At 52.2% G+C, this 11297-nt stretch overlaps 4 protein-coding genes across 4 annotated transcripts; 2 read left to right on the top strand and 2 right to left on the bottom strand.

Annotated features, from left to right (window-relative positions):
• Positions 1 to 501: 501 nt before the first annotated feature.
• On the bottom strand, positions 502 to 3186 carry PG986_001712 (XPG N-terminal domain-containing protein; the record flags this gene model as incomplete). The annotated part of the gene is made up of 5 exons (XM_066837934.1): positions 502 to 787; positions 845 to 2271; positions 2330 to 2762; positions 2823 to 2865; positions 3177 to 3186. 5 exons carry the CDS (start codon positions 3184 to 3186, stop codon positions 502 to 504), a joined length of 2199 nt encoding a protein of 732 aa, XP_066706827.1.
• Positions 3187 to 4540: 1354 nt separating this feature from the next.
• On the top strand, positions 4541 to 5678 carry PG986_001711 (uncharacterized protein; the record flags this gene model as incomplete). The annotated part of the gene is made up of 2 exons (XM_066837933.1): positions 4541 to 4711; positions 4767 to 5678. 2 exons carry the CDS (start codon positions 4541 to 4543, stop codon positions 5676 to 5678), a joined length of 1083 nt encoding a protein of 360 aa, XP_066706826.1.
• A 227-nt stretch (positions 5679 to 5905) lies between these two features.
• PG986_001710 (ATP dependent DNA ligase domain-containing protein) lies at positions 5906 to 9279 on the bottom strand (the record flags this gene model as incomplete). Its single annotated transcript, XM_066837932.1, has 6 exons — positions 5906 to 6639; positions 6878 to 7923; positions 7975 to 8057; positions 8105 to 8198; positions 8252 to 8844; positions 8932 to 9279. The coding sequence occupies 6 exons, from the start codon at positions 9277 to 9279 to the stop codon at positions 5906 to 5908; spliced, it is 2898 nt and encodes a 965-aa protein (XP_066706825.1).
• A 1141-nt stretch (positions 9280 to 10420) lies between these two features.
• On the top strand, positions 10421 to 11050 carry PG986_001709 (uncharacterized protein; the record flags this gene model as incomplete). Its single annotated transcript, XM_066837931.1, has 1 exon — positions 10421 to 11050. The coding sequence occupies one exon, from the start codon at positions 10421 to 10423 to the stop codon at positions 11048 to 11050; it is 630 nt and encodes a 209-aa protein (XP_066706824.1).
• Positions 11051 to 11297: the final 247 nt, after the last annotated feature.

The following is an 11297-nucleotide window of genomic DNA, read 5'->3' as shown; positions in this document are numbered from 1 at the left end:
ACCATGAAGTTAAGACTCGCAGGTAAGTATTGTCCACTAATTGTTCTTTTCGCTACATAGGTTTCAGCGCTTGCTGTAATACACTATCTTGTCGCTCTTTCTCCGTCCAAGGTAAGAATGGCTTCCACATCCGGCTACCACTGTACTCAAACCTCTGTATGCAGACGGAGACATGTATTCTTCTACAGCTTGTTTCCCCTCAAGTGGTATAACATGTTCGTTCATGTTTGTCTTTTCCATAGGCGAGTGCACTAATTCGTATTGGATTGTTATTTTCCCCGCCACCAACGCCTTCGCCTAAAGATTCTTCGATCTGCCATTGCTGTGTCACGAACCAAGCGCGGGACTGCCATAGTCCGTTGCGGAACAAAACTTCTGGGTACACGTAATGACTATGCAGCATGGGCCTGTCAACCGGTCCTCTAATGTCGGATAACCTCTGGTCTGGACTCGACAGGGGTCCACGCCGGAGCCTGTGATGAGAGTCTCCATCCAGTCACGCTATCTCCTGGCGGCGAGGTAGGCCACGGCATGTTCCCACGCCTTGCGATCGTTGGCGGGGACTTGCTCGTTGCCAAGAGTCTTGATACCTTCGTTCAGTGCGACGAAGAAGGCATCAGCAATCTTCAAGTCCTTGTGAAGGTCTGTAGCATACGGAACGAATTTGCCAGGGAAATCCGCCCGCTTGCTTGCTTTCACCTCGGGCGGGTCCGAAGGCTGGATATCATCCAACAGGGTCTTTATGGCGATGCCCAGAGCGACGTCCGTATCCATCAAGAAGGGGAGTCTATTCAATCTTCGGGTTAGTATTTTTTGTCCAAGGTATTGTGCGAGGGTCCCTTACCTTTGGCCCAAGGTCAGATAGTCGGCCCTCTCCTTCTTTCCCTGGCCATGGAGGAGAAGCGATGTAACAATAGCCTCCACAAGATCCCGGTTTGCTTCCCGAATGGACGAGCTCAACGAGCGGAAATGCAAGAAGTTCTTGCTCAGTGGTCCGGTGTAGCCGTTGGCTTCGTGGTGCAGCTTCAACAGAATGGCGCAACGGCTGATCAGAAGCAAGCTTGCCTTGTCTTGGTCACTGCCGTTCATCGGCAACCCGTTAAGTTCCGGATGTTGGTTGCGAGTGTGCAACAGGTCGAGGCGGATGAGCTCATAAGCGAGCAAAACAGCATCTGCCAACTTGTCTTCGGGGTTCTGAGCAACCACCGGGGCTATTGCGTCGAGGGACTTCGCCAAAGCCTCTCCCCACACAGTGAGCTGGTGGTTGTCGTTGACATAGCCCCGTAAGTGGAGGAAGCGCCAGGTGACCATAGATGCGACCATGTCATCGGAATCGATGCCCTTTATCTTCTCCTTGCTGATTGTTGCCTTGGCGAATTCGGCATTCTTAAGCGCAGAGACCTCGAACAGGATGGAACCATGCTTGGCATTCGGGAAGTGCTTCTTCACAGTCTCCTCCTTAACAGACCACGTGTTGGCCTGCTCGATCGCCTTGTTGCCCCCACTGCGGTAATCGATGGCATGAGAGTACTTGTCGTCAAACCAAGTCTTGACATTGACGGGCTTGAACTGTATACCACGGTTCAGACGCGGCATGATGAGACCCAGAGTCTGTTCCCTCAAAGGCATCAATTGGGTCGTGACCAGCTTCTTGTACTCTGGCGACGGGACGCCGTCCAGAGTTGGTGCGACGATAATCTGGCCGTGAGTAATCCAACTAGGGACTCTAGCTCCAATGAGACCAGAGTTAACGTAATGCAACAGCTCTGCGGGTAGCTGGTATCCAAGGTACTCATAGTTGTCTTTTGTCAATGTGTCGAAGTTGTGGACCGTGGTCTCACCGGCCTCGGTGATGTAAATGAAGTGATCAATCGTCATACGGGCCTTATGGTACTTCTTTAGCCAAGTGGGGTCCTTCTTCTGAAGAATGTCACCAAAGGAGGCGCATGCGGTCGCAATCTGCTTGTCCGAGGTTCGCAACATATTGACTGCGTCTATGACTGAGGCCGGCTGGTGTGGTGTGATCCCAGTATCCTCGAGAGGCGGAAACGAGGGCAAAAACGAAGTTCCTCTCATCAAAAGAGCGTCAATGAACATGGACTCGCCGACGTTCAGGCTTTTGATGATGTTCTTCTTTGAGAGAGCCGTGAACTTTCCAGTCTCCCAATCGATGGAGCGAATGATGAAGTCCTTGATCGGGTACAGCAGAAGCTCTTGCGATCCCATTATGCCGGAACATTGCTCAGACTCGATCATGTCGAAATAAGTGAGCTATAGAGGTAAGCAGCTGTATGCACACAGGTCGGGGAGGCCTTGACTTCTCACTCACCTGGGCGCATGCATTGAAAGGGGGCACCAAGAAGTGCATATTGCGCTTCTTCAGAATACTCTGAAGCAGAGGGAACAGGTTCTGGACGGGGTATGCTCCTCGACTCGTGCCAAAAGCAGCGACAGCCGAATGAGCCTCGCTTTTGAAGTAGAGATCCCAAGCCTCGTCCGTCTTGGCATTGGCCTTCTTGCCTCTCTGTACCGAGACCTCATCCTGTCCTTCGACAGCCTGTCCATTGAAGATGAAGAAGGGGATAGTCTTGTTGGCGTCCCAACTATCGAGATCGACCTCAATGTGACTTTCGATGCCGGTCAAGCCTCCGAGAGCGGGGAGCAGCGGCTCGTGGAAGGGGATGTTGTCGAGGAAGAGCTGCAGGTAGTAGGACGCATCGACCGCGACGGCATTGTCCTTCAGCTGAGATATGTCGGCGGACCTACAGTGCACCACAAGGTTAGAGGAAGAGTGGATGCTTGCAGAATGCGGTGTGACTTACTGGGCTCGATCATTGATCCATCCATCGTCGTATAAGACCGATACTGGGCATCACGTCAGTTGGTCTGAATGGGCAGGAGAGCTTCTACTACTGTGCGACTGCTCGAACATCCCGCCCCAGCGCAACGAACGAAGCGACGCAAGACAACCCCGGCAGAGGTTTCAAGCAACGGCGCCACTAGGCCAGCTGCGGGAGGCTTCAATCCGACGGTATCGCGCATGGTGGTGCCGTAAGCGAGGACTTGTGGTAGGTAGCGAGCTCGCTCCGCAACAGCAGAATGCGCCGGAAGGAAGACGGGGAGGTTGCAGGTAAGGGCGCCACGGCAGCCCCGTTGCGCTCAAGGGAAGTGCTTACCGGGAGGCATTTTGGCCATTGTGGCAGCTCAGCACCTATGCCGGGGTGGTTGTCGGCCAAGGAGAATGCAGTTTATGGACGTCGGTTGTTGTGGTTGTCGGGGTTGTTGCTTCGAGGTGGTTCGGGTCGAGGCTGAACCTCCAGACTGGAGACGGAATGTTGTGCGGGAAGGGGGGAGAGGGAGTGACAATAAACAACGGAGCTGGCCGGTCTAGAAACAAAACAAAGGTGCATGTAGTCAAGTCAAGTCGCCCGTCGTGTTTGGGGGAAGAGACCTCAGGTAGAGAAAGGAACTGCAAAATGCAGCTTCGGAGCTGGGAGTTGGCAAGTGTCGGAGGCTCAATGTCAATCAAGCTGTCTTCTTGTGTTACCTCGCTCACACGACTCTCACAAGTAGCAACAACCTGACCTAGGACCGGAACGGGATCGCATGGATGGGGGACGGGGCTCTAGAATGATGGGCATGGACCCCTTCAAGAGGCTCCAGAAAAAAAAGCCGGCCGGATGTTGGTGTTGTTAGGAGCGGGTAGTGGTGCTGTACGGCTGTCCAACCCCTGTCCAGGGCAAGGTACAGGAGGTACTGGGCTTGAATTTGGGCGGCAAGCCAAGACCTAAAGGCCTAACCTTAGCATCAAATCAGCCCGTGCAGCGATCAACTGTTTTGGGCCATAGAAGTACCTAGGGTACAGCTTCGACAGCACCAACCGAGGGGTCAAAGTCTGGGCACTGCCAGATCGTGAACACCAGCATTGGAGTACTTCACCCCACCCCACCACCATCTACCTACCACCTAACCTACCTGTTTGTTACTTGTTGCACTCGTATCGGATGCGGGCACTCATCGTTTTGCAGACTTACAAACAACAACAGCGAGGCGCTAACCTAGAGGGAGAACAGAACTCCACCAGGGACAGAGACAGCAACTAGCATTCATTAGCCAGTGACGCAACTACCTGTAGGCTAAGCAGCGTCCTGCTGAGTGCAAGAGCTCTCAGCGGCAACTTGGTGTGTTTTACTATCCCGCAAGGATATAGATAAACTGCACCTTACACGATCCAATCTGTGACTCCCGGGTGTATTGGAGCTTCGCTACAGGGGGTTGGTTCCATGAACAATACGTAACGTACGTAACCTCTTTAGATATTGTGATCAATAAGTCCAAATCTTCATTCTTATCTCTACCACCCGCACAATCACAACAACTATCTCACCCTTTAAACGACAGGGAGCCCATCGCATTGTCCATGGGCACGCATAAGCCAGTGACATTTACATACTCGCGCATAACTATCATACACACCGGCATCCTTCTAAGCACTTGATCTCACACATCTGACGGAACTGCCCTCGAACACACAATAACCATGGCTGCTGCAACACCGGTCATCCCCATCATCGACATCTCGGCCGAGGGGGCTGGTGAGCTGGACGTAGCCAAGGCCCTCGTCGACGCCGCAGCCGAGCACGGCTTCGTCTACATCAGAAACACGGGCAAGGATATAACAGCCCAGCAGATCAGCAATGCCTTCGACCTGGTAAGAAGAGCACAACCCTTTCCCCAGCTGCGATTCACCTAACCAACCTACCTAGTCCCGCGCCCTGTTCGCCTCCCCTATAGAGGAGAAGCAGAAGTGCACCATCCAGAAGAACAACCAGGGCTGGTCCGGCATGCACACCGAGACCCTGGACCCGTCCTCGCAGCGCGTGGGCGACTACAAAGAAGCCTTCAACTTCGGGCCCTTCACGCCCACGCACGAGGCCCAGCAGCCCCTGCCCGGCACCCTCGCCGCCGCGCAGGTGACCGAGATCGCCCAGTTCCGCGGCGCCTGCCACGCGCTGTGCGAGCGGCTGCTGCACCTGTTCGGCCTCGGCCTCGGCGTGACGCCGCCCGACTTCTTCGCGGCCTCGCACGCCCCCGGCAAGCCCTCGGGCTCCATCCTGCGCTTCCTGTACTACCCGGCCCCCGCGGCGGTGTCGGCGGCCTCGTCCGTAGAAGCGGGCGAGGTCCGCGCGGGCGCGCATTCGGACTACGGCTCCGTGACCCTGCTCTTCCGCCTGCGGGGCCAGGCCGGCCTCGAGATCTTGACGCGCGCCGGCACCTGGGAGCCTGTCCCCGTGTGCCCGCCCGGCACCGAGGACGACCCCGCGCCGCCCATTCTCGTCAACATCGGCGACCTGCTCTCGTACTGGACCAACGGGCTGCTGCGCAGCACGGTACACCGAGTCACGTTCGAGGGCGACGGCAGTGGCGGGAAGAAGGTGGCAGGCGAGTCCAACAACGAGCCGCGATACAGTCTTGTCTACTTCTGCCACCCCACCAACGACACGCAGCTGACTGCCGTGCCCAGTGAGAGGGTGAAAAACTTCGAGGGCGGACTGGCCGAGGCCAGCGGTGGAAATCCGTATGCAGAGCGCAAAGTTTTGACTGCAGATGAGCACCTGAAGATGAGATTGCAGGCTACGTATTTGCAAATGTACGAAAAGGACGACAAGCCAACTTAACTGGCCACAATCAGTCTGGAATATGCAAAAAGCAGGTAAAATCGACATGAAATTCGCTTCGTCTCCAAATATGCTCCGTATCATGCAGTTCGGCCTTGCCGCCGATGGGTATCTATCTATCTATCCAATGCAAGTGAATATTGACACAACGTAATAAAGTGCCTCGTGTCTCATGTCCAAAATAAAATGACCCAGCCCTTGCTCCTAAGACAATGCCCAGAACGTCATCATGCAATTCCAACGTATCTTTGCCTCCATGGATCGGGACCTTTCTGTACAACCCCTGCCTCAATGTTCGCGAAATCCTCCAGTATTTTCCAGTCATATACTGCTACCCATTCTCGTTTCCCATTCCTCCTAGTAAGACCGGCTCTCTCGATGCGCTTGAGGAATTCATGAGTTGCTTCGGGACGTCGTGTCTCTACCAGACATATCTTGCGCACCCGACCGCTTTTGACAATCCGCTGTGTTTGCCCTAGCGTATCTGAGGTGACCCGTGGTGAACTCGTGAAAGATGCCCTTGAACTCGGTGATCTATGTTTCCACGCTTCAGGGTCGACCTCAAAATCGACAACTCCATGAGTCTTCAACAGGTCCTCGGTGACCCAGGCATAACTACTTATACACGGAGCGAGTAGAACGGACGTGTTACTAAAAGCGCACTCGAGTCCTTTATGAGCACACCCCTCGGGTACTTGTGCTTCCGCGTCATTCGTTAAAGCGGCTGGCCTTTCTGGGCGATCTTCGTGTGGTGTGGACATGCGCTGCGGCGGCGAAGATGGCAGCTCATTTGCGGTATGGAAAGAACCGGCTGCTGACGAGACGATACCATTCTCGCCGATTGGCGATGATGGCATAGTCTGGTGTCTGGCACGAACGAAAAGGGCGGAAGCATTCTGGATGGAAGGTCTGCGGTCCATAGGCGACTTGTTGCCGTCAATGCTGCCAAGCGGCGGACGATCTCGAGGGGGGCATGCGAGAGAACTGGTAAGCGATGGCCTCGCAGGGTTTGTGTTCTCATCGTTGGCATCTATAGGTCTGCGCTGCTTCTTGGAAATAGGATTGGTACCAAGGGTTTCTGATGTTCGTTTACCAAATCTTGGACCGTCAAGACACACGACATCCGTCGAATCAGCTGGAACTTTGATCTCAATGGCCGAAGATCTGGGTGGCGTGGCTAATCCCCCCAGCTGACCTACTAGATCTATGACCTGGTCTGTTCCGAGGCGCCATCTCGGTAATAGGTTCCAGGGTCATACTCATAAGCCGGTCATTCCTAGTCGACTTGACAGGAGATGGGCTTGGCCGGTCACTGCTTGAGATACAGGTCGAAACTGTTCCCTGGCTGAGTTTGTCGACGGCCCGTCCCCGTGGATCAGCAGTCTCCAGAGCAGATATCCAGTGGCGCATTTCCTGACTGTCTTCTAGTTCGGGCGCTTCAATTGTAGTGTGAGCTGCCTGCTGAAGCTCTGCAAAACTGATCGTATCAAGATACGATCTATCAAAATGAATTTTGTTGACATACGGAAATCGCATGCTCCAGGATCGGGAATTTGACTCCTTGTCGAATGAGAAGCATCTGATGTCGAATACGGGCGGGTTTAAGAAGACTTCTGTCGGCTTTGTGCTGTTACCCGTGCCTCTGAAGTCCAAAACGAAAGACTTATTGTCGTCGAATGGGACTGCCCGAGGCTCACACTGCGTTCGCAATGTCTGGAGAAGAGTTTCGGGTAGCTCTACGATGTTCGTTACCACGAATGCTGGCTTCTCACTCCTGGCCTGGGCACGACCTTTGTTCTCCAAGCACCCAATGAAGAAGTGTGTCCACTTCAACTTAGGGATATTGTAAGTTTTCGCTTTGGCGGCATCATAGGAAGCTCCAATAACAGCGAAGTCTCCAACATCGCCCCAGCCCTGTACATATTCCTTCTTCATCTTGACAACACATGAGCTGAACCGGCTCTGACGAAGGCCAAAGTCGAAATACGGCTCGTCAGGTTTCAGGACAAGACCTTCACCCTTGCCGACTATACATTTTGCGAACATTTCGCGTAAAGTAGAAGCCGCCGAATGCCGTGAGAAGGAAATAATCTGCCGCTGTACAATCTCCGCGTACCCCTTACGGCATGTGATAAGCCTTTCCAGTCGTTTGAATCGTTCAGAGTGTTTCATTCCTAACATTGATTGGGTGTCCGTCAAAAGTATATCGTAATAAATGATCATGAGATGCTCATAATCATGTCGTCTATCATATGTTAGACAATGAATCAGATATAGGGAGGCACGGTGTACTGACTGGGAATCATTCTTGCTTCCGATGTAGGATCCAGAACGAGAGACGTGCTTGCGAATCTTATGAAATGGGAGTATTTTGTTGTCCTATTTCGGTCAGTAGAGGAACAGCCGCCAGTTGGGACGCAACATACCTTTGTACTATATACCACGAGTTCGCCTTCAAGGATACATCCCATTTTGAACGGACAGTCCTGCTGCCCTAGTCTCAGCGAATCTCGAATGGCTCTGCTTCACGATTAGCTATCAATATTTGTGGGCGAGAGCTTAGGAGGACTCACGAGTGAAGCCGTCGCCGGTCTTGAGTACTGTCCTTGCCACTCTTGGAGAATATCTGAATCGGAGTGTGTCTGTTGCTCAGATCCACATGAATCTGGCAATATTCCCCGTCAATCTTCTGCTCGCAGCTTACTTGCCTGCTACCAATGATATCCAAGCAGTTCTTGATACTTCTTGCCTTGAGCCATGGCGGACGGCCGACCTTGGTACCTAAGACTGGCTTCATGAGACTAGCGATGACTTTCGGGTCACTAGACGACGAGCCAAGGTGCTGCAAACAGTCGGTTGCTACCTGCAAATCGTCCCTTACTTTAAGCATGCGGGGTAGCAGGGCATGGTAGGAGCGAAGAACGACGCGTTCTTCAAGAACGATCGGTTGATAGTTTTTCAGAATCAATCTAGCGAACCACTTGCCATCCCGAGGGCTGAGGCGAGTGAAAAATTGGCCCAAGACATGGTTGTCTGATTGTGGGCTTCGGCTCGTGCAAGATGCCCTGATGGCCGGAGAACTGAACCTGCAGCCCGCGGCGACCCTTGTAAGCGCCTCGTCGATATCTTCCACGGCCACTTCTCGTTCAGGATGCTCAGAGTTCGGCTGTAGTCTCGTTTTAGTACTTGCTTATCACGGGCGGGTGCGCCATCAAAGCCGAAACTAGCGCTCGTGTGTTGTAACATAACTTACCGCACGGCTCAGAATGCTCTCTACACAATCGCCCAAATCAACACCTTGCCCCGGCGTCTTATATCTGCGCAACTCCTTCACCCGTGAGCTGCCCAGGATCAGAGCCTGGCCGACAATGCTCTCCAGTCGTGGGGCTTGGATCCCATATACGCGATCGGTTCTGCGCTCCGGCAAAAGCGTGGATATGACGGCACAGCCGTTGACAGTTGGGGCATCGAGACGGATACGGTGTTCGTGGAACCAGCGCTCAATTATTGTACGACTTGGCGTTCTCTCTTTACTGGCCGAACGTGACTCCTCTTCCAGTTGCTGCAAGAGGTCGCAGACAAATCTGTATGGGAAAGGCATGTTCCATAGGGTTGTCCCCAATCATGGGGAGCGAATGAAATGAAGCGAAATGTAGGAAAAAGCAAAGAAAGCGACTAAGAAAACGAAAGGTGCATTGCAGACAGAAAGGACCTCTGCAGTGCACCACGCGAGGCGTAGTCCGAGAAAGAGTTGGCTCGGCTTATGATGATGCCTGGCAAATCTCTTTGTTCATGTGAGACGACAATGGGAGGCACCCATCCGACCTGCTGCTGCACTGCATGTAAGTAAGTTGGACTTGTGACACGCGTTTTATTGACCAGCCCCGCGTAAAGTGCTTTGGCTAGCAGAGACATCGGCGTGGGGCTCTTAAATAGCACAGGCACATTCAGGCACAGCAAGCTTGCAGCACTGGACAAACTCACCTACAAGACAGCAATCAGGTAGGTGAATGCAATTCCAGTTTGACATTTAGTTACCACACTTGTCTGTTAGGCAAACGGAGGCCCTTTTTGACAATTTGTTGTTTCTTCACCAAATGGACACAACAGCCACCATCACTTACGGTCACACATGCATTAGCAAATGGCAGTCAAAGTATAATCCTGAGGTTAAAATCGATTAAATATTAGGACTGCGGCAGACGTTGCAGCTGAGTTAACACGGGAATCATTATGTATATATATGCCCACAGCAGCCTATACAAACGTAACCATCAGCTATAGTAGGTATCATTGGCTCGTGAGTATAGAGGTGAATAGGCTACAGCGGAGTCGTAATAATTAGGATTTCCTTCTTTCTAGTAGGTGCTACAAACCTGTATCGTTCCTATGGAGGTTAAGCTTTCTCGTCTTCTAGACCTTCCGGTTAATAGCACACATTATTCTAACTAGTCTACCAAGCATATAATGATGGTCCGCCTATATGGGGAGTACTCGATCCCAGCGGTATCACAATTACTTTTCAGGCTAATATTGACAATGGAGCGCTCCTTTATTATAAACCATCAACGGACGTTATCCGCCTCCATGATACAAAGGGTACCCTAAACTTCACGAATCTGACATCATTCTATCAGATGGATATCCAGAGCAACAACGAGCTCGAGAATATTGTTTTTCCGGACCTTACTGTGTTCCATACATTGATTATATATGAAGCACTAGCCCTGAGGAAAATCAACATGGACCAATTAAACGTCTCGGGCTCAATGAGTGCCATCCATATCAAGAACACCCCCCAACTTGGTAGCAGGGATAGTTCCCAGCTTCAGCTCGTCTATGACACCACCTATAAAGAGGGCGTGTGGCTTCATGATGCTGGTAGCGTGCAGTTCCCGAATCTTACCAGCACCGATATTGTCACCGCCATTGATACCAATGCCGAATTCCCTAGGCTTGGGACAGTCTCTACAGAACTCTACGTGACCAACCCCAACATGGGACATACCTCTTTCAGGAGCTTAGCGAAAGCAAGCACTTTTTGTTTCGGTAACGCAAGTGTTGGGTCCGACTCGGTCTTGGGTTATCCAAGAAGCACGGATCTAGTCGTCCAACAATCAATGGTGATAGGTCCCATGAGTGATGGCTCCGACAGCAAACAACCACCAGTGAACATTGTGAACGGGAACCTCGAACTGAATCAGCTTGCGAAAGTGGGCGAAGACCTGAATATCACGGGGAATAGGGGTATTGTTGGGTTCTCATTCGAACGCCTAGGGGATGTGAACAGGCTGAACATTATGGACAACCCGAATTCAACAATATCCCTTAACTTTCCGCGATTAACGTCTGCTAAATTCAATCTAGATTAACGGTATTATAAATACATAAGTCGGGAGAGAGCAAGCATCAATTAATTATGAATGCATTTCACTGGCTGATCTGAAAATGGGCACCGATTCCCTTTTTTTATCCATTTTCCCGTGTCGTGAGAATGAGAATAGAGCCTTGGAATTCCGAATTTGACTGCTCGCAGCTCGTTCAAATGCGTAATGCGGGAGTGATCGGGTCCCTGTCTTGCAATGGCACGAATGGCACCAGCGAAGGCGGCGGCGGCGG

The sequence above is a fragment of the Apiospora aurea genome (assembly GCF_038362705.1).
Source record: "Apiospora aurea strain CBS 24483 chromosome Unknown utg000001l_segment0_segment0, whole genome shotgun sequence".
NCBI lineage: Eukaryota > Fungi > Ascomycota > Sordariomycetes > Amphisphaeriales > Apiosporaceae > Apiospora > Apiospora aurea.
The sequence above is the reverse complement of the archived record's forward strand: the minus strand, read 5'-3'. Positions and strand labels throughout refer to the sequence as shown.